This window comes from Carassius carassius, chromosome 27, assembly GCF_963082965.1.
Source record: "Carassius carassius chromosome 27, fCarCar2.1, whole genome shotgun sequence".
Taxonomy (NCBI): Eukaryota; Metazoa; Chordata; class Actinopteri; order Cypriniformes; family Cyprinidae; genus Carassius; species Carassius carassius.
In genome coordinates this window covers 5,423,396-5,445,216 of record NC_081781.1, presented here as the reverse complement: position 1 = coordinate 5,445,216, position 21,821 = coordinate 5,423,396, and the positions used below count along the sequence as shown (strand labels likewise).

The 21,821-nt window shown below is 33.6% G+C and overlaps 3 protein-coding genes across 4 annotated transcripts in view; all 3 read right to left on the bottom strand.

Moving 5' to 3' along the window:
• LOC132106525 (dehydrodolichyl diphosphate synthase complex subunit nus1) overlaps positions 1 to 21,821 on the bottom strand; it is a 314,847-nt gene that overhangs the window by 211,416 nt on the left and 81,610 nt on the right. The gene's annotated exons all lie outside the window — the stretch shown is intronic.
• Positions 615 to 10,441, bottom strand: si:dkeyp-114g9.1 (uncharacterized protein LOC555399 homolog; the record flags this gene model as incomplete). Its single annotated transcript, XM_059513609.1, has 8 exons — positions 615 to 1,118; positions 2,257 to 2,426; positions 4,353 to 4,534; positions 5,275 to 5,366; positions 6,494 to 6,751; positions 8,244 to 8,366; positions 8,440 to 8,725; positions 10,127 to 10,441. Coding segments are annotated over 8 exons (1,581 nt in total), but the record flags the coding sequence as incomplete, so codon positions are not given.
• Positions 11,161 to 21,821, bottom strand: part of LOC132106520 (solute carrier family 35 member F1-like) — a 77,689-nt gene continuing 67,028 nt past the window's right edge. The window contains exon 7 of one of the 2 annotated variants that reach the window (XM_059512274.1): positions 11,161 to 12,380. In XM_059512274.1, coding sequence (XP_059368257.1) covers positions 12,156 to 12,380 — 225 coding nt within the window. In that variant the 3' untranslated portion in view covers positions 11,161 to 12,155. The remainder of the gene's footprint in view (positions 12,381 to 21,821) is intronic. The other variant, XM_059512273.1, reaches the window with a different exon arrangement.

Sequence of the window (21,821 nt, the reverse complement as noted above, 5' to 3'; positions counted from 1 at the left end):
CCAGGCTCGTACAAGTTTCAGATTTTTCAATTGTGGCTCATGATGTAAACGAGGGTGGAACCTGGAATACCACGCCCACATTGACCAGAGCGAGATCGCGTTCATCATCAGTGAGCTTCTTTCAGATGAACATTTTATAAATAAGGCCCAGTTCGACCCTGGATTTGCACATTGTTTGAAGTCCCAGCTATAAAAGATCCCCCAGTCATGATTCAGAACTGCAGACGCAAAGTGAAACGGCATCAAATGTCAGTTTTGTTGGCATTTGGTGCTCGTCACTCTTTAGCTCCGCCCACAGCACACATCCAGGAGTTAAAGACAAAAGACTTTTTGGAGATATGAAGAATGCAGTACTACTCTATAGGTGCTCAAGATTAACATGAGATTGGATGAAACTGTCCGTTATGCCCCCTTTAAGGAATCAATTTGCTGCAGTTCACTTAAACAGCCTTCCAATGTCAAATTAATTTACACATTTTTCAAAACTATATGCAAATATCAAATTAAATTCTCTCCAGAAACGATTTAAAAAAAAATAAATAAAAAAAAAAAGCACTAGGTTTCATCCATACTTCAGGGTTTTTCAAAACTCAAAGAATAACAAGACTTGAGTAGAGCATAGAGGTGCTTTAATAAATCAGCAACCCTGCAGTCTACCATAGGAAGATCAACCCAAGTAAAGTGTCACATGATAGTTACAATAAAAGCATCTCAAAAGGAGACCAGTGATCATTTGGCATGCTAAAACCAATACAACATTAAAACGATCATCATTGTATGTGCACTGCATTTGCTCAGACATAAATTGAGAATGAATGATTGTGCACTAAAACCTGGGGACTGACAACCTCAAAAGTGAAGGTTGCAATCAAAAAAAAATTTTAAAATCAGTTTTAAAAAAATCATAAGCATGTTATAAAAAGACAGTTAAAACACTTAAAAGGTTTGTGTGTATGTCTGAGGTCAGGCCTGAAGCGTGTTGAGATGACTGAGACAGGTCTGAGCACACTGCAGCACCATTCCCTTCAGAGCCTCCAGATAGAGCTCCTGGCCAGAGTTCAGGTACAGCCACATGAGTCGACTCAGCTGCGCCATCACACAGTCCCCGTGCAAACTCTCTGTTCAAATAAAACACACATCCAGGTTAGGAATGACTGATGGATGACCATCAGGAAACAAACAAACCTTCACTTATTTATTCTTTTAAATGGCCAATTCAGATACAGTATTTACAGGAAGGTGACTGATACACACACACACACAAAATACAATTTCATGGTAAATGTACACAACTGCTGATTTGAAAAAACATTTAAATTCATATTTTAAACCTCTTAAAAAAAAAAAAAAAAAAAAAATCTATAAAATAGACTGAAAGAATTTCTACAATTTAAATGAAGAATTATTCTCAATATTTCTTACACATTACAATAAAAAGACAGGTTTGGTTTTTGAATATTGAAGGTGTTTTAGTAAAAAAAAACAAATACATTGATATAAATAAATATTTAAATGTATTAATGTTTGCATTTGTTTATACTACTGCACCTTAATCCTAAAATGCAACAGCATGACAACCGTAATTAAAAAAGGTTAAGTTATTATTATTATTATTATTATTATTATAATATACATCGTGTTATGTTATACAATGTTTGAATTTTTGTTTTTATTATTTGTTTCATGCCATGGTACTTGAATATTATTTACATTTTTTAATAATGTTTGGATTTCAATGGTATGGAATGTCAATATTTAGTCTTGGTTTTGTTTTTAAATTATAACAATGCATAAAGAAATATTTTGTTGCTAAATGTTATAGATTAACAATAGAAATTATTATTATTAGTAGTAGTAGTAGTTTCTTTTTCTTATTGCCTTTCATTGCATTATTCAGTCACAAATTGGCATTTACATCAAACTTGTAAGACACTTTGATTGGACAGATCCTGCTAATGCCAATGTCATGAACTCTGTGTGGTCCTGAATGTTCACAGAGGACTGGATTAACACCAACCGCTTACAAAAAAGAAGAACTTGGTTGAGTAGCATTCTAGAAGACAGCATCAGCTTAAAAAGATGTTAATTAGACGATTGAATAAGAGGAAAAACACACCGAGGACAACATAAGCATCGGTAAAGCTACAAATGTAAAATGGAGAATTAATCCTAACATGAGCTACTGGATTCTGTAGGATTGCTGTGCAGTCATTTATATTGATTTAGTGTTGTTCACATCATGTTAGCTGAACACACCTTGAGAGATCTTGGTGTCAAACTCCAGCAGTGTGTAGAGCGATTCAGGCAGCAACTGTCTGGCCCAACTGTTCTCCTCAAGGTAAATCCAATCCCGGATCAGTCTCTTTCGACGCAAGAAACCTTGAACGTGATCCAGGTACACTGAATTACCAGACACCAGATACAGCCTTAAAAAAGAAGAAAAAAAAAAAAAAAACCTTATATGCATGAGTTGGAAATCCATTATGAAAACGGCAAGGCAAATTATTTTTATATTTTTTTTTTTCATCATCTTGGGAAATAAGACAACCTTTATTAATAAGCCACAATGAGAATTAAAAACCAGAAACAATGTAATGGCTTTTGCGGGGAAAGTAATTTTTCAAGCACTTCTGAACAACGAGGCATTCATCTTTACAGTCTCTGGAGATTTGCTCCTGTATAATGACTGGTACAGCTTCAAACAAAACACGCTGGAAGAAAAAACACTCAAGAAAACTCAATTTGTGTGCCGCAAACATGCAAACACACGCACAGACATATAGCTCCCCAAACGTGGATTATTAGCTCAATTTAAAATCAGCCAAGCAGGAGCAGGACTGATGGTTTGAATGCTAATGATCAATTAGACCGAGATCAGATAGTAAGGAAGAGATAAACTACAGTACATAAATACAACTAATGTTATTTGCAAAAAAACTCAAAATAAAATATATAATTTATAATTTATTATATTATAATAAACAAATCTTGCTACTTATTTGCAAGAAGACTATTATATTTTTTTAAAAAAATGTTTTTTAATGCAAGTGGCATCATTTTAAAATGCCATAGCATGAAAATGTTTAAGTATGGGTAAAAAGCACTATAATATTCAGGTCTAATTGTTTGTTCAAGTGAGCACTTTACCTCTTCAATCGCTCACACATCTGCTTATGTAAGACGATCAGCCTCAAGGAACATCCCACTTAACTTTTCACACTACTGTTCTCTGATACGGTGGAATCAGGCTGACTTTAGAGTGGAGTTCAGTCACCATACACTTCAAAGATATCATCGACTGCCCGCGGATCTCAGGCTGTAAGTTACTGCAGGCTATTTGTTTGAAGCTGCCAGCGCTGCTCCTATCTCCACCCAGAGCACTCTCCAGGCTTCAAAGCCCAGTCTGAAAGCCAACCACTGCTAAAGCTCAACGCTTTCGCCACTAGTTTTAAATGGAAACAACAGCAATTCAAGTAGAACAACATTTTACAGCCTGAAAATAGTGATCGATGACAATGCTAAGAGTCAAGCTCCTATGGGTACCAGCAAATAAGAGTGTCACTAACATAATTGTGAAATTGCCTCCTTTAAGTAAAATGCTGCATCAGTTCAGATTTTTCACCATGTTATAAAAATAAGGTTTGCAAAGCAATTGTTGTGTGCACAATGTGCTGAAGAATAGATTGTCATCAATATTAGCACTGCATAAAATTAGGCAGCTTACATTAAGTCAGCTTTGTAAAATAACTTAATTTAAAAAGTTAAGTAAAGTCAGCTTAGTTTATAGCATTGGGTTTAATTTTATTTAAAAAAATATTTAATTTGTATTTAAACAAGTAAATTTAAAATGCAAAGACATCTAGCTTCATTTAAATAATAAAATTGTTAGTTTTAAAAGGTAAAAAATTATTTTTATTATTATTTATTAGTAATTTTATTTAAAATTATTAAACGATAGCTTAGTTCCATGCATTTAAAGAAACTATTTTTTAAACTAGATTTTTTTACCAATCCAAAAAAAATACAAATAAAAAAACCCATCTTAAATTAAGCCAACATTTTACATTAATGGCATCTTAATGCAAGACTTTATTTTTAGATTAAAATAAATAAAAAAAAAAAAAGAGATTAAGGTTAAGATTTTTTTGTTTGTATTTAAATACATAACATCAGCTTAAATTTAAATGTTTATTTTAATTTTAAATCAAGCTATGCATTTAAACAAAATAAATTTTAAATGTGCAATATTTATTTTATAAAATCTAAATAAATGTTATTAAATAATTGTTAAAAATTTCAGAAACAAAAAGAGAAAGTCAGACAGTATTCAAACGGACTCGATCAGGACTGACTTGTAGTAGGGGAGCGACTCAATCATTTTCCAGTTGACATAATTCGCAGCAGTCTCCTCCAGCGTACAGACACGGGTCATCTGGACTTTGGCCACCTGCCAGAAGCGCTCGTGCTCGATGAGCGTCTCCTGCATCTCCCGTCTCAGCAGAAGATACACACCTTCCAGTGTGTCTTCATAAACCTGCCAATGACACAAACAATATTCCACCTGACCCTGCTCCTGAAAAAATGGCATGCAAAGGGGAACAAGACAAAACGTGCATATTAATAAGTGCAAAAAAAGACTGCACACAAAGTGCTGTCCATTTTGCATTAAAATACCTTAATATCCTAGCTGAAGACTATGCTGATATCAAGCATATAGGTTATGCAAAGCACATACATGAAACCCTGAAACGAACTACATTAACCTTTGTTGGAAAACATAATATGCACATTTAATGTCTCGCTGGTCCTTTGTGTGTCCTTGAATGGTGACAGGTGTTGTAAAACAGCAGGAGAGTTTGTATGCTCAGACGTGTGATGTAATTGACTGAGACATGCACCGATACGTCTATAATCCATTTAAGCAGCCATTAGATAGGAGTGTCTGCTCACGCCGTGACCTGTGAAGTCATTTTCCCTGGCTAATGAAATGCAGAAGATGAGCACTGCTGGAATATTTAAGATCACGTCCACTGAGGAACTTAATTGGCATTTTTCAGATGGGGAAGAGAGACAGACATCAGTTGGAACAGAACAGGGAACTATCATGTGTGAAGAACTTAGTCTTTGGAAAGACAGCATGTCAAATTTATTCAAACATCACAATGCACACCAGGGAGAGAGGACTTCTTGTCCCAAAAAAAAAAAAAAAAAGTATAGTTTTAAAATGCAGACTGAAATATTGTTCCGTTTCCTGCATGTATTCCATAGACGCACCTTTCTTCGCTTCAGTCGGCCCCAGTCGCGGCCAAAGATCCAGGCCACGAGAGACTTGCACATGGAGAAGTAGTTTCCAACAGTCTGAATCCCTGATGGAAAGAAACAAGCAGAGTCACAACATGAGATGATACTCCAAGGGACGGAGCAGCAACATTTGATCTACAGACGGATTTCTTGCCAAATGACTGGTACAGGCACAGTTCCTCAAGAGAGAGCACTACACGAGACCAACACAAAACACCTTCAAATACAGCAGGTTTTACCTGCCTCTGCTGGAGTACTGGCTTGATCTGCTAACCCTTGAGGAGGCTGACCAACAATAGATTTTGCAAATGCCATTAACAAAGGTACGGGGGGAAAGCAGCGTTACAAATAAAAAGCTAATAGTTTCCTTTATCATTAAATTTTTTTTTTAAGTGTAGTGTAGTAGTAATAATGGCATCGTTTACATAAAAGAAAAACAACAATAAATATATAATGCCATTTTGTTTACACTTAAAGCTAATAGTAATAATAATAATAATAATAATAATAATAATAATAATAAGTAAACACTTAAATGTTTAAATAAATAGATAAATAGTAACTAATTTATATAAAAGGTATGCAGTCTTAAAGTAATACTCTAGTTATTAATATCATTTATTATTCAAAACAAATATAATAATAAAGCAACTAATTTAATTAAATGTTCAATCTGTTTACGTAGGACATACAAAATTATTCATAATCATAATGCACAGCACTTAAATGTTATTAAATAAATAAATACTAACTAAAGTAATGCAGTCTGTTAAAACACTAAAGTTATTATTATCATAATCATCATTTTTAATTCAAGATACAACAAAAAAACAACACTAATAATAATAATAATAATTAATAATATAAAGCGACTAATTTACATAAAGATGTGCAATCAGTTTAGATAGGACATACTAAATTTACATTAATAATAAAAAATTTGAAACAATAAAACCACACTAATAATAAAGAATACAAAACTTAAAATAATATAATTTATATAAACCTATGCAATCGTTGACACACTAACATAAATATATTATTTAAAAAGTAAAAACAAATAATATCAATATCCATATTAACAATAAATTAAAATATTATTATTATTAATAATAATAATAGCTATTCAATCTTAATACTAAAAATCATTATCATCCTCCTCATCTTTAAATTATTTAACCAAATAAGTTACCGAGGCTCTCATCTCCCTGGGCCAGTCGGCCTCTCCAGTAGTCTTTGGTGATAGGGTGCAGGGAGGCCAGGTACCTCACATCACACAGGGTTTCACCCCACGTGGCCACCTTTCTCTTGCTGTGCTTCTTCCACTGCAGGAAAATGGACCGCAGCTGCTTGTTGTAAGGTGCCGGCTGACGAAACAACCAATACGTGAAGAGCCACTGGAACCTGCACTGGACGTATTGATGGTACATGGACTCCAGCTCTGCGTGTTCTAAAATCAGCACATAAAATGGATGTCAATGCCAACAATACTACAGACTGAAAGCTATGGGCAGAAAATGTAACACCACAATAAAATGAATTCATAAAACTGTACAATTACACCTTACAGAAGGAACTCCAAAATTTCAGGTAGAAGTTTGAAAGACATTTAGATCATCACTGACCAGGATGCACTACATCCTGTTCAAAGCTAACAGCTATAGTACATGGGCCTTTCATAAACCAGCGTATTAAAAGAAAAAAGAAATACCAGGTGAGGGTGAACTATGAGTCACAGTCCTTCTTCACACATCACTACAAAAACAGCAGTTTGAAGTGATTCACCAGTGCAAAAAAATTGGATTACTGCATCTTTCTTCAGAAATCCCATTACTTTCAAAGTGTGGAAATGGAAATGTATACAGCAAAGACCAATAAAAGGTCAACTAAACCAACAAGAGCTCCCAGAAACCCTCATGTCATTTTGGTTAAGAAGAAAATACAGTAGAGTTGGAGTGATTTTTCAGTCTAAATGCGATGCAAATGTGCCAGAGAACAAATTGCAGTTGACTGGATTCACTCCAGCACTCGAGAGGATTAACGTAAGGTGATACATTGCATGATAAATTATATTCTTAAATCACAATATTCACAACTTTGATTATCACCAGTGTTGGGGGTAAAGCATTACAAGTAATGCGAGTTACGTAATCGGATTACTTTTTTCAAGTAACTAGTAACATTACTTTATAAGTTTACATAAAAATTATTTTTTCAAAAAAGTAACGCCAGTTACTTTTTACCATTTATTAACTGACATGTCTCCTGTCCCCATATTGTGAGGAATCTGAAGTACAGAAGTGTGCTGTGTGAACATGATGTTACTGTAGTTCTAGGTTAAATGTGAATGTGCATTCATTCATCCCACTCGCAAAAAAACGGATTTAGTATTCATCAAAATGAATTAAAACAGTGAAATGCAAACTCAGAAAATAACGCAAACCTGCTAAAATAAAATGTTAAATAACACAAATGTATCTAATCCTATTCTATTAACTAATGTATTTGATGCTGATCTTTGATGATCCAGTTCAACCATACTAATAAGCAAAAATTACTCTAGATAAACTAACAATTGTGCTTCATTGTTTTTTTTTCCTTCAGCCTTAGATTTATTCATTACACTTTTTGGTGTGAAAGGGCTTTTACATTTGCTATAAATAGAACTTATATTAAAAACAAATAAGCCCTGCTCGTATTTAAAAAGTAAAGTGAAAGTAACGCAAAAGTAATGTAATGCATTACTTTCCATAAAAAGTAACCAAGTAATGTAATTAGTTACTTTTTAGGGAGTAACGCAATATTGTAATGCATTACTTTTAGAAGTAACTTTCCCCAACATTAGTTATCTCACTTTTTATTTGGCCATTAAGTTTCCTAAAAACCAGGCAAGCAGACAAGTTTCACATCTAGTTTACTAAAATGAGATGCAGATATCTCACCACTGTTTTGGTGCTGGCTGAGAACATGCTGAAAGACCAGTGAGACACTACCATGATGCTTCAGTGCAAGATGATACAGCTCTCTCCATTCAAACTTGAGCGTGTCACAATCTTCAGTTTTCTCTGGGAAACAGAATAACACATTAGGCTAAAATTAAACATGGAACGCCCATGTGACAGCTGAGAGTACGACCACCTTGCAGTTTGTCCTGGAACAAATCTGCAGTGATTCCCCACAGTTTCTCCACATCGCTGCAGGGAAGCCTCACTGAAGGCAAGGGAACACTTTCCTCCAACACGAGCCACTGGATCCAGTACTTGTGAGGCGCGAGCGGGATCTCCACAAAGAGTTTCTCCTGAAATGCACGGTTACAGTGGATGTTTCTGAAGAGGGATCTCCACATAAAAACCAGACGGAAGGCAGTTTTGGCCGTTACGGGACACCGGGCGAGGGCATATGTCAGACTGACCCCAAACGAATCCTGTGGAGAGATTTTGGAGAGAATAAGCATGCAAGTGACCACTGGAATTGATTAAAGTTAATTAACATTAAATAACTTTAAGCCTGCAGGTCAAAATAAATAAATCTCCAAAATGTATTGGGAATAATGACAGTTATTTAAAATCTTAGGTACTTCTATGTAATAGTAGTAGGCTATTTGCTGGATTGCCATTTTGCTGATTGTGGATTTTGAGCACAGTCAGGATTAATTTTGCTGGAGTATAACAAGAATTAGAATCGCCGAAAAACTGTTTAAATTGCAAACAGACCGAGTACTCGAATCATATTCGAACCTTTTAGCTGAACGACTAATTCACAACCATGCACCAACTGTATTTTTCGTTCAACTTAAGCTGCATTTTAAGACTGAATACAGCAAGAGCAAATGTCATTCATAAAAGTTTTTCCGGTAACCTCTATCATAAGTCAAAGTTACAGCACACTGCGAATGACTTTTTTGTTTTGAACGAGTCTCGGAGTGGCAATCGTTCACGGTCTAGAATCATCTGTCAGAGCACTCGATTACATTCGAGCGCCATTTTTATTCACAAAACTAAATAAATGAATGAAATGACCAAAGGAAATTCTTAAACTAGAAGATATTATAATGGTTTCTCATTTTCTCTAGAACTTCTTCAGTGTCACATACCGTTTATGCATGTGACTCAATCCGAGTCGTATTATTAAAATAACTAGAGTTGGGTATCATTAGAATTTTATCAATTCCGACTTCTGCGCATCAATTCTGATTAATTCCCAGTTTCGATTCCAATGTGGTTAATAAAAGTCAAACATTCAGCTATCAAACATATTTATTCTGCGTCTATTTTAACAAAACCCAGCTGGCTATATAAAAACTGGACTCGATTAAGAGCGGCTTGTGTGCAAAACAGAGCTGCCTGATTTTGGATAAATTAAGACTTTTTTCAATTGAAGGTTTTAGTTCACCCACAATTCTGAAGAAAAATATTACACAACTGAACAAAAACTCATGGAATTTATGAATGGAACGGTTCAATGACTCAAGATTTACTTGTTTTATTACTTGATAAATCATGTGTTTTTGAATGACTCTCTTAAATTAATGATTAAAAGGCAAATAGCCTAATTTTTACAGCAATTGTTCGACACATTAAAAAAAAAAAAAAAAAAAAAATAGATGAGCAAAGAGGAATAGGTAAATTTTTTCCAACAAGTAACAGATTCCTGACCTAAGTACCCGATTCTGGAATTGGAATTGATTTTCGATTCCCAACCCTACCTATAGCACGCTGTTCACTGTTCGACACTAACTGTACAGTGCATAAAGTATGAATTACCGAATGTAAAAGATTCGACTCCCTGTGATGAATCAAAACTGTAATTCCCACTCAAATCATACCTGGAAGTGTGTGGTCCACAGAGAGTTGCACGAACAAACTCGGAACAACAAGCTGCACGTGCTGCCGAGCCTCAGCAGCGACACTGGGTCCAAGTTCCTGAGTATAACCAGGAGAACTTCATCACTTAAATGCAATAAGCCCGTTGTGTTGTCGCTGCTTTCCGAAGTAATATCTGCTGTATTCAGATGGGGCTCCTCGTCTGTGGCGGCAGTCAAGCAGGAGAATTGCTCCAGCAACTCACGCTCCCAGGTCGCGCTGAGGTCTGCCATATCTGTGCCGGTGTCACCGCGCTGCGTGCAGCCGCCTCTCAGGTGTTAAAGGTTAGGAAGAAACCACCTCAGAGAGGTCATGGGGAGGTACATCTCTAAGGAGTCGCTCATGAATATTAGTAGCTCATGAATATATATGAGGTCATGCCGACGTTGCTTGGCAACATACCTGCTTAAACTAATTAACATTCATACGGCAAGCGTTTAATTCGCCAAGCCAGTCGGGTAGGCATTCTTGGAACGTTGCGTAATAAATATTCATAAGATGAACACTTCATTTCCCTACAGCAATGAGAAAACCGCATTTCTTATTTGCAGTGTGTTTGTAATGCTAATCTATTCTACCCTCTGTCTTGAATATCTTGAATTCACCGTGGTAGAGGTTAATTTTACTGTTGATGTTCATTCACCTGAAGTTGCCCATGGGTCAATATAGTATTTTTTTTGTCTATTGTAGGGATTACGCTTTTATTAGCATCATTTACTCACCCTCAGCTTTGTCAAAATATGTTTGAGTTTCCTTCCTTTGTTGAACACATCAAAAGATATTTTAAGGAATGTGAGAGAATAAACAGTAGCTATTTCATACTATTGAGAAAAAATAAATAAGTTGGAAGTCAAAGGCTACTGTCAAATGACTGGACACCAACAATTAAAAAAAAAATTGAGTGTTCATATAGGTTTGGAACAACATGAGAGTGGGTATGATGACAGAATTTTCATGATGTAATGGTTTGCATGGTCAAACACATTTTCCCAGTCTTAACCATTCGTGTTTTTTGAGTTTAAGACAACTATACTTTATTTTAAGCAAGTCAGACACATTAAGAATTTCCAATATTTAAATGCCAACTTAAGAATGCAAAAAAGAAAAAAAGAATATGTAAAACAAAACAAAACTCAGATATCAGTTCGGGTATACTTTACATGTATTGTACTGGATTTTATCCAAATAAGATGATAATTAAGACTGAACTGCTTATAAAACAAACACATGTGGAGTAAAATACTTTACAAGTTTACAATCAATTGCTATTACACAGACTCTTAAATTTAATACAAATGCATGTACCCTTTTTCCTGGCAGAATTCAAACAAAATATGACAAATATATATAAAAAATGAATATGGTATAACACTTAAAGGGTGTAAAATCTTTTTTTTTTTTTTTACCCTTTTTGTATTTCTGACTGATGAATGTAAAAGTTTATAATTTTGAGCAGATAATACAATATGCAGTCATGACATGTCCAGTACTGATGACACTGTTATTAAGTCATGATTTCTCACTGGCTGATTTAACCCACAATAATATCACATGGCAAGGCACTGGCTCAAATCAGCATTGTAAAACTCAGAATGCAGTTTTCGTCAGGTAAGTCTCATTTAAAATGTAAAATATTCATGAAGCTGTAGTGAAACAAACCATGTCGAACTTTCAAATACAATGAACCCTTTGTGCTCGTATAAGAAATTAAAACATTCACAATTGAGCATTTGGACAAAACAGTCAGCACGAATCCTTCTAAACACTTAATTTGCCGCGGGGAAAGAGGCAATGAGGTGAAATCATCTCTATACATGATGGATCTGATATCTCAGATATACAGAAGTCACTGCTACCTATTAACAGTTCATGATCACAGTGTACTTGTTTGCTACGTGGTTGATTACATCATTCAGTGATCATTATCATTCGTTTTTCTACAGACAGTTGGGCCGGGCAGTGGATGATTGGTTTTGAGAGACCACGCCCCCTTCAGGCTACTCTTACGCGAGGCTCCTCCTCTATTTCCTGACCCAGGCTCGTATAGGTCACTGAAGGCTCCAGGGGCCCCACGGTGGGTGTGTCTGAGATAGCGTTTCCCACATTGCGGAACTGTTTATAAACGCGAGGATCCTGTGCCACGTAGGTGGAGGAGGAGGAGTACAGGACCAGTCCCAGGATGATGATGAAGAAGGACAGCAGGTAAAGGCCTGAAAACTGAAGGCAGACAAACAACATAACGAACTTCATATAGTGTGTTTGAAGAGTGATTCAGAACTCAACATAATGATTTATTCATTTCAAATCACGATCTAGTAATTCTAAATAGAACACTTTAAATCATAAAGTGAAAACTTTAAATTATAATTTACTACTTTTAATTAGAACAGTGATTTTAAAAAGTACAACGGTTCAAAACAGAACAATGATTTGTACTATAAATCATTATTTACTTCAAATAGAATACTCATATAAAACTTTAAATCAAAATGTACTATAATTTTGAATTTTGAAATAATGATAGGAACACTAGTTTAAGATAATTATTAATTGATTTATTAATTCTAAATAATATCACTGATTTAAAACCTTAAATAACAATTTACACTGATTAAAAAATGCAAATCATGATTAAATAATTCCAAACAGAACACTGATTTATGTTTTTTTAAATGATAGTTGACTAATTCTAAATAGAACAGTGACTTTAACCTGTACATTTTAACTAGAACACGGATTTAAAACTTCAAATCATAATTTAATTTTCTTTAAAATAGATCACTAATTTAAAACTGTAAATCATGATTTATTCATTCTAAACATAACACTCATTTAAAACAGTCAATTTGAGCTAGAACACTGAAATAAGTTTAAATCATAATTTATTAATTCTAAATAGAACACGATTGTAACATTTCAAATTTTACTTTAACTTTAAAAGTACTACAAAAGAACACTGATCAGAAACTGTAAATCATGATTTATTGTTTCTAAATAAATGTTTTAAAACTTAAAATCATTGTTTACTACTCTTAAATACAAAAGTGACTTCTAAATCATGATTTATTTTAAATAAAACACTGATTTAAAACTGCAAATCATACTTTATAAATAAAAAATTCAAATCAATCCAAATCTGCATGCTGTTATTTTTTCTATGGAACACAAAAGAAGAGAAAAAGAAACTTAAAAAGAAAAAGAAGCAGATGCTAATGACAGCCATTGCAGACATCGTTTGCTCCTATAAATATGTCACATTAGGGTTATATTTTGTTAATGAGTATGAGGGAATCAGACGTGCTGGCCCAACAGGAGAAATTCCACCAAGAATGAACTAATGAGCAAAAGCAACAGTTGTGTTAGAAATGTCCAGAGAAATGATTCATTCCCAATGTGAGTACTGTTCAAGGCAGGAGGTCTGTGCTTGTAATTATGATGGGATGGCATTAATAATTTAATAATGGTTTAAAATGTATGTTGTGAGACCAAAGGGAAAACATGTGCATTAATGCGATTTAATTTCATGGGAATGCTTAACTTAACTTAACTTAATGGGTCATGGAAGAACACTTTAATTTACCAGAATGCTCTAATTTATCCCAAAGTCTTCAGCATGAAGCCAAATTACATGACAGGTTTAGGATGGAACATGTAAATTCACAATCATCAACTGATAGTGAGCCAGACCTTGAAATCAGAATTTTGCCCAACCATGTTTTTTGAATATTAGAAAGATGCTGGACCGCTAAGAGTGTTTTTTTTTAACCACTACTGACGATGCCATTTTTGAGCAGTGCATTATATTTTGCTGTGCGTTATGGTCAAGCAGGGACTCAATACCCTTGTCAGCGCTTTGAAAATAGCAACAACAATCACGACTTTGAAAACTGAAATGCCAAAGCTTCACTCTATTTGCCATCACTCAAACTCCAAATCACATCAATAGTTTTTCATCCGTAGGGTCTGAGGTGTGGATGAGCACAACAATCACTTCTGGCAGCAGAGCTGTGCTATGAACAATGGCCTCTTAGCTTGATCATGGTCCATTTCTGAGCCACGTGCTGCCCATCTATAACACCTGTGATAAGTTGATAATTAAAAAACAAACAAACAAACAAATACAAGCAAATCCATTAGAATGATTAAAACGCTATATTATTCATGCCAATGCCAGCAGTTGGCAATGTCACTTTGTAAAGAAACAATATGCTTGCACACCTACCTGTAGACTGAACACGTAATACACATTAGCATTTTTTTGGTAGTTTACATGGAAACGGTAATAGTATCATTTTCAAAAACTTTTATTTTGAAATGTGACTTCAAAAGGTTTCCGTTTATGGAGTTGTTTTGTAAACGTCCACTTAGTTTTAGTTATTTTCGTACATGAAGTTAAATTAAAATAATAAATGTTTCTTGGCAAAGTTTTAAGCATGTTTTCATTTTATTTCAGTTAACATTTAGTTCATGTTTTTTATGGTTTTAGTTTTAATTTTTCTAATTAACTGTAATATTCCTAATTCAGCCAAATAAATTCTTCTGGAGGCAACTACAGATTTCTACATAACAGCAAACATAAAAGCAGCAAGCAAACATAATATACTCTATACAGTATATTAATTCTCATTTAATACTGCAAAGCATGCTGGAAGCTCGCAGACCATTAACAAATCACTAACAATGTTCAGTATGAAAGTGTTTGATTAGAAAACATCATTATGCTAGTTTCAGGGGAATGAAACATGTTTTTACATACATTCAAAGTATCAAAATATCTGTGACTCATTAAGCCTCATATGCAATTGATTTTAGTGTTATTAGCTGATCACATCACATCTAAAAGCTCTAGTACCAGAGAGGACCACCATGAGATCATCGGCGCTTCATGCCACACTGAGCCGAGGCTACTCTAGTGTAAAAACTACATGCATACACAGCTCATAAATATTTGCTAGCACATACACTCCAAAGCCCTGAAGTGATAGACATTAGCCTTTTGAAGTCTAGAGAAACTCCACAGAGAATTTTAAATAAACTTTGACACTTTCTCGCAGTTTAAAGCCCCCTGCTGCCTGCCCCCCTCCAGCATCACAGCAGAATAAATATTTCCAATAAATCAATAAGGGCAAGTCACACTATTTCTTGCTGAGGCTTTTATGCATATCCAGAGTTGCTTTTCATAAAATCAAGTCTGTATAAATCTGTCAGCATGTGCATGGGTACACAGGCAAAATGAATATATTAAAGATGAGAGGTGGACAGTACTTAAAAAAGTACTTAAAAAAGAACCCAGGAGGACTTACTTTTCATCTGAAGATATCTATTTCATTCCTCAGATGGTATCTAGAACTAATGCGATGTACTGAAGAACCTGTGATGTAACTTCAAAAAATGTTTAATCTCTAAAACAGCATATAAACAACTTGAGAAGTGAATACAGCAAAATGATCTTTTTTATAAAATCTTTTATAAGATCTTTTTTATCTACACTTTTTAGTGTAGGGCTGCTTTATGACAGCCCATTTCCAGCTCAGAGACAAAAGAACAAAAGTAAATGTGAGATAAAGTTTACATTAGAAAATAAAAAAATAAGTGATAAAATGCTGCAATATTACATCATATATTACAGTTATAAAGTTATATTGTTAGATATAAAATCCTAATTTTGAGAAATAAATGTAATTGTGAGTTTAAAGTTGCAATTATGAGACGAAGTAACAATTGTAGGAAATAATCACGATTATAAGAAAATAAGCTGAAATTACAAGTAACAAAGTTGCAATTGTGATATTTAATCATAATTACAAGTAACGAAGTTGCAATTTTTAGATAAAAATGCAGTTATGCTCATGGAAATTGTGTGCTTTAATGTTGCAAATTTGAGAGATAAAGCTGCAATAACTGACTTATGAAGTTAAAAGAATAAAAAAATAAAGTCAAAATTGTGATGGTTACAAATATTTGAAAATATTGTTGAAATAAAAGAAATAAAGTTACAGTTTGTATATATTAACCACAATAAAGAGTAATGAAGTTGCAATTGTGAGAAAAATACAGTTTTGAAAAAAAATGGACAATTATGTGATACTTAATTGCCCTTATTGATACTTAAATACTTAAAAATTTTTACAGTGAGGTGGAAAAATCTTCCAAAATGAAAATAGCAGGAGAAAATTTGGCAAAATCCTGCCAGTCCTTTTCCAACTGAGTGTTAACACACCTGAGAGTTCAGTGCAGACCACAGGATAGAAATTAGGCAGATGGTTCTGGCAAAAGTATGGAAGATTGAGCACAGCCTGAGAGATTTTCCAGTACTGCAAGGGTATTAGAGCCAGCAAGAGTAATATCTGCTGGAAAGGAATATATTCTGTTTACATCGCCGGTGTGTCAGGTTCCTCATTTAAATATATCAAGTGTTGCTACATGCCACCATAAGTATGATAAAGTGCCTGCTTTTTCAAGCCAGACACATGGTGCCCACTTTTCCCCAAAGCATTAGGGGAGAAAAGAGTTTTCAATAAGGCTACAGTAATGTAATTACAACCTGTAAAAAAAAGATGCCATACTCACAATAAATCATACTGTAATATGCAAGGTGTTCTGAGTGTCATATTTCAAAATGAAAGTTATGAACCAAAGATGGATTGTACTGTCCAAGAGACAAACAGCCATGTGTTAAAGAAGGGTTTGCAAAGAATAAAACTTGTCCTTGTTATTTTTACTCAGACATGACTTTATAGTTTGTATACCTTTGTCTACATGTTCATTTTGACCCAGAAAATGCTTGTTACAGTATGCTAGTGTTTTATCACATTGCACTAAAATGTACTGAATTTGTTTAAACATGGTATAACAACTTCTAACTTTTGAGGTGCATAAGTTCAAATTTTGGTCCAATCCAATATTTGGTTTCATTAAATATATCTTCATTTTAGTTCAATTTACTGGAAAAGCTACAGTGTTTTAAAAACGACTACTGATTGTAACTAACTACTACCTTACTGAAAAAAGTAAAAGGTTATTAGCGACACTACTATTTATCTACTCCCTTACTCTAAAGCCAATGGTATTTATCCTTCCTTTTTTATTTAACATTTCCTGACTTATCTCAAAACCTTTCCAAATTCAGAAAATCTGTGGCTAGATGTGAAAAATTATATTATTTTCTTATTATTTAATATTTTCTGTTTAATGTGTTCAAAACAATTAACACAATAAGTGCTGGATCAATTTCTTTACCTTCCTGAAGTAGCTTTTTTATATTTCTTTTGTTTTCCTTTTTATCATAGTTGTTTTATCAACTTTTATTTTTGAGTTGCACACAAACGAACTAATACAAATCAACTGCTACACCGGAAAAAAAAAAAAGGCCAAAGGCACCAGTTTGAAATAAATAAATAAATACCGTATTTGAAACATTTTGATGTGAGAAGGGGAAAAAGACTGAAACACTGGAATATTTCTAAATAAATTTCCTCAACAATATTTGTTTGAAACATTTTGATTTACATTAGAGAAAGGGAAAAAGACTGAAACACTGCATATTGTGTGAAGAATTTGCTGAAATGCCGAATCAATCCAAAATAGTGAAATTATCTAAATGATCTAAAACATACCCCTATATTCACTTATATCTAATATTGTTTAAAATCAGTCGATTTTATTTGTCCTCCCTTCTTGTTCTTTAATGTAACTTGCACTTGCTTATCTCAAAACATTTCCAAAATCAGTGGTTCCTTGACTATGGAAATCAAACTCCAAATGCAACATGAAACTCTGCTAACCAAGTTAGTTGTGCAGCACAGACCACCTGCAAAGAAAAGCATGTCTTGACCCACTAATTACACTCGAATGACCTAAAATGACCCATAATAGACTAAAAACAGACTGTGCTCAGCATGCAAGCTTTTGTAACCACATTCAAATTTCATATTCACTCACTTCAATTAATAAAATTAGTCAGCTAACAACTGTCCTCAATAAAGAAGGCATTTTTATGGGAGCATTTAAAATCCCACAATGGCCTTGGTGTGTTGTGGGTAATGGCTGATAACCCTAGCCCTGCCCCTGCGTTAAATGCATTAAATAATTTAGGAAAAATTAATCGCATGTGTTAAAGAGCTAATTTTGACAGCACTAGAATGTATAGAATATACCCATTACAAACTTCACTCTCTATATTGTTTGGAGAATATCATTCAAGTCAGGCAGTTCAAATCCTATTATTCTAACACACAGTTTAAGAATATTGTCTTATCTGCTGATTGAAGAGTCTCCGTCTTCCTCTGTGGTTTTTTTAATGATTTGTTCAGTAACCACCACATGCTTCCAGTAAAATTCTCATTAACAGTCTTGACAATTTAATCTGGACCCGACCACTGCCAATATGAAGATAAAGCCAACCATCAAACAATCTACTTTTCCTGGTGGAATATGCTCCAAACTAGCCACAAAGTGCAAATCAAAGTCTAATTGCAGCGAGAACATGATTCTGTCACACACCTATACAGGCTACCAAGATTTCAGGAAATTGGGCAACCCATCAAGATCAGAACTCAATCATTACAGCTCATTTTTTTCTGAATTGGCTCAACTGAACATCGAAGGATATTGTGGGAATCAGCTTGATTCAAATTTCAAACACACTCTCATCATCTTCTGTCTGACAAGTGGCAAATCACTGTGTAAAACATACAGGCAACGTTCAAAATGGTCTCAGCCAAAAGCGTGTATATGCCAATATCTGTCCGCCACAGATAGGTTTCATATGGGAACCAGGAGTCTGAGACCACTAGCAAAAATGCTTCTATTTTACACATTTAATACGGTTTGGATTAAATGTTAATATATATATATATATATATATATTAATTGTATTATTATTGATGCATTAACATTTTTACATTATCAGCATAACAATTTGAGACAATATTGTATACATTTCAGAATTTTTGTTTTATTGTTCTTTATATAACTGCAGCACTTGCATTTATAAGTTGCATTTATAAAATCTGCAAGATTTGAAACAGTGTTATTTTAGATAGATAAATAGTTTTTATTAATAGTTTGAATTGTTTTATTTTATATTTTACATTTAAAATTTTATTAATTTTGTTGTGTTTTTGTTATGAATGTTTTTTAGGTTCATTCATTTTATTTCAGTTTTAGCTTTAGTTATTTTAGGAAATCAAGTTATACTATATGAAAATGAGATTTTACTTAACTATATGAAATAAATTATATAAAAAACGTAAACTTATTTTATTTCAGGTAATGTCAGGTAGGTTATGTTTTTATATATTTTTTAATCAGTAAAATATGATTAAAGTTTTTATTATTATTATTATTATTTTATTGATATTGTTATGCTTTATTTTATGTTTTACGTTTTCACTTTAATTTAAAAATTCTAATAATTTTGTTGTGTTTTGACATTTTTTTTTTTTTTTATTAATATGTATGTTAAATTTATGTCAGGTAATTTTTAAATAACTCTAATAGCCCTGTTGATCCAAAAGAGTGTAAAAGCAAAAGCATCTGACTGTCTGAACTTGAATGTCACAAATTAGCTTATTAGTGACCTACAGAATCTGAAATATTTCACCTACTGTATCTTTTTTTGTCCTTTCTTATTCATTTAATGATATTAGATCTTCATTCTAGTCTCAGACTTCTAGGCTCTGCTATAAACTCAAAAGGACCTTGAGTTTGCATCGTGAGCAGAAACCAGGTTTGAGAAGACAAAAGGCCAGACACAAAAATAAAGGAGATGAGAATGCAGGTGCAGACTAGCCACCAGCAATAACAACAGCGTGCAGAGAATCTCAGAGAGCTCTAGCTACATATGACCATATTACAAATGGCTCTGGCATTCAGTTCAAGGCTGGAGAGGGATTCATTTGGAGGCGCTTCATGTCTGCCGGCTTTCTTTCAAGCTGATGTAACCCCTAGCATTTATGTGTACAGCACAATGACCAGAGAGAACAGTATGAAATATTTAGAAATGCAGAAAATGTTCTTCATATCATACCAGACATGAGCATCACGTAGTAAGATTCCTTTATACTATGCCTGTCTATGTAATGCATTCATTTGTTTAATGATTATGTTAAAAAACAGCACTTGAAAAACACTAAGCAAAACAAAAAGCACAATACAGCAGCCAAAAACGTCTCACCTGCCGCCCTTAAAACCCTTAAAATCTTAAAAATCTTATTTTTTTCAGCTTATATTGATAAAGCTTTAGATTAATGACATATTTAATGAATCAGCATATCAAGTAATTCATTTGATAAAGAAATGGAATGATTGACAGCTCTACTTAAGGCTAATTACAAAATAGTTATGGCTTCCAAATCTGAATGAGCTGTTTAAAGCTGTAGTAAAAAGCTTATGTATGAACATTTTAAAAACTAGAAGTGAAAAAAATTTATATAATACTACAAAAATACTTTTAATACTGCTTTCTCCTAAAAATCTTTCTACTAATAACATTAAATCAAAAGTTATGTACTTAGTTACCAATGAAATAAAAAGAGTTTAAAGAAAAGTTAAGAGCAATTGAAGCATGAAGAAAAAATAGTGTGTCCTCTTAATTTAAAATATAATGTTATAACTCTATTATCCTTTATCTAGTGTTTGTAAAATACTGAAATGAGCAAAACAAGTCCTTATCTCTTCTTACTCCTTTATAATATAATATAATATAATATAATATAATATAATATAATATAATATAATATAATATAATATAATATAATATAATATAATATAATATAATATAATATAATATAATATAATATAATATAATATAATATAATGTATTTCATAAATACATTATTTTCCTGTATCTAGTATACATAAACTGCTGAAATTAGAAAAACCAAACCTTATACTATATGTACTTCTTTTGATATGCTATATTTCTATATAATAATGCATCTCAACATGTCTATTAAACATGAACTGAAATGCATGATTATTTCTGCGATTCAGAAAGGGACAGCTGTGCTGAGCCTCTTCACACAAGGACACTGAAAACAAAGCCAGAGATGCTCTATATGTGATTACAGCTTTTGTTATCGCTAAAAAACGCCGTTCTGCTCAGACTGAATCTGATTTCGTTGAGCCACTTCTATCTATTCCCAGCAAGCCGAGAAACCACGCAGTAACCCTGAGCTTTCTGCCGATGGCGACAGCCATGGAGGCTTGTTTCATACCCATCACTCTAATTGTATTTCATGAATACTGAAGCTCAAAAACATGTTCCTAATACATTCACCTTGAGAGTCAAAATTCAAGCAGCTTTATTCACCAACAAAACACCTTCCATACTTCACTTTAACAGCACAGTAACCTTTCAAACGAATCAGTGTGGTACTCCGTCCATATAATGATTCATTCAAAAGAAGCAAAATGTCTTTTTGTTCTCCAGACAGTGTAATCTGTACTAGACGAGGAGAGGGAGTTTAAAACACTATGCTCATTGTACAGTATGACTAATGGCTTTGTTCAGTGATGGCTTTAGTTGTAATGGTGGTGTTTAGAGATGAAGTCTCACATTGTGGCTGGATTTTTCCCTGAAGGCAAAGTGCCTCTGAAATCCCCTGATAAATCGTCTTAGTATTTCAGTGAAAAATCCTTGCTCATTCTTTTAAG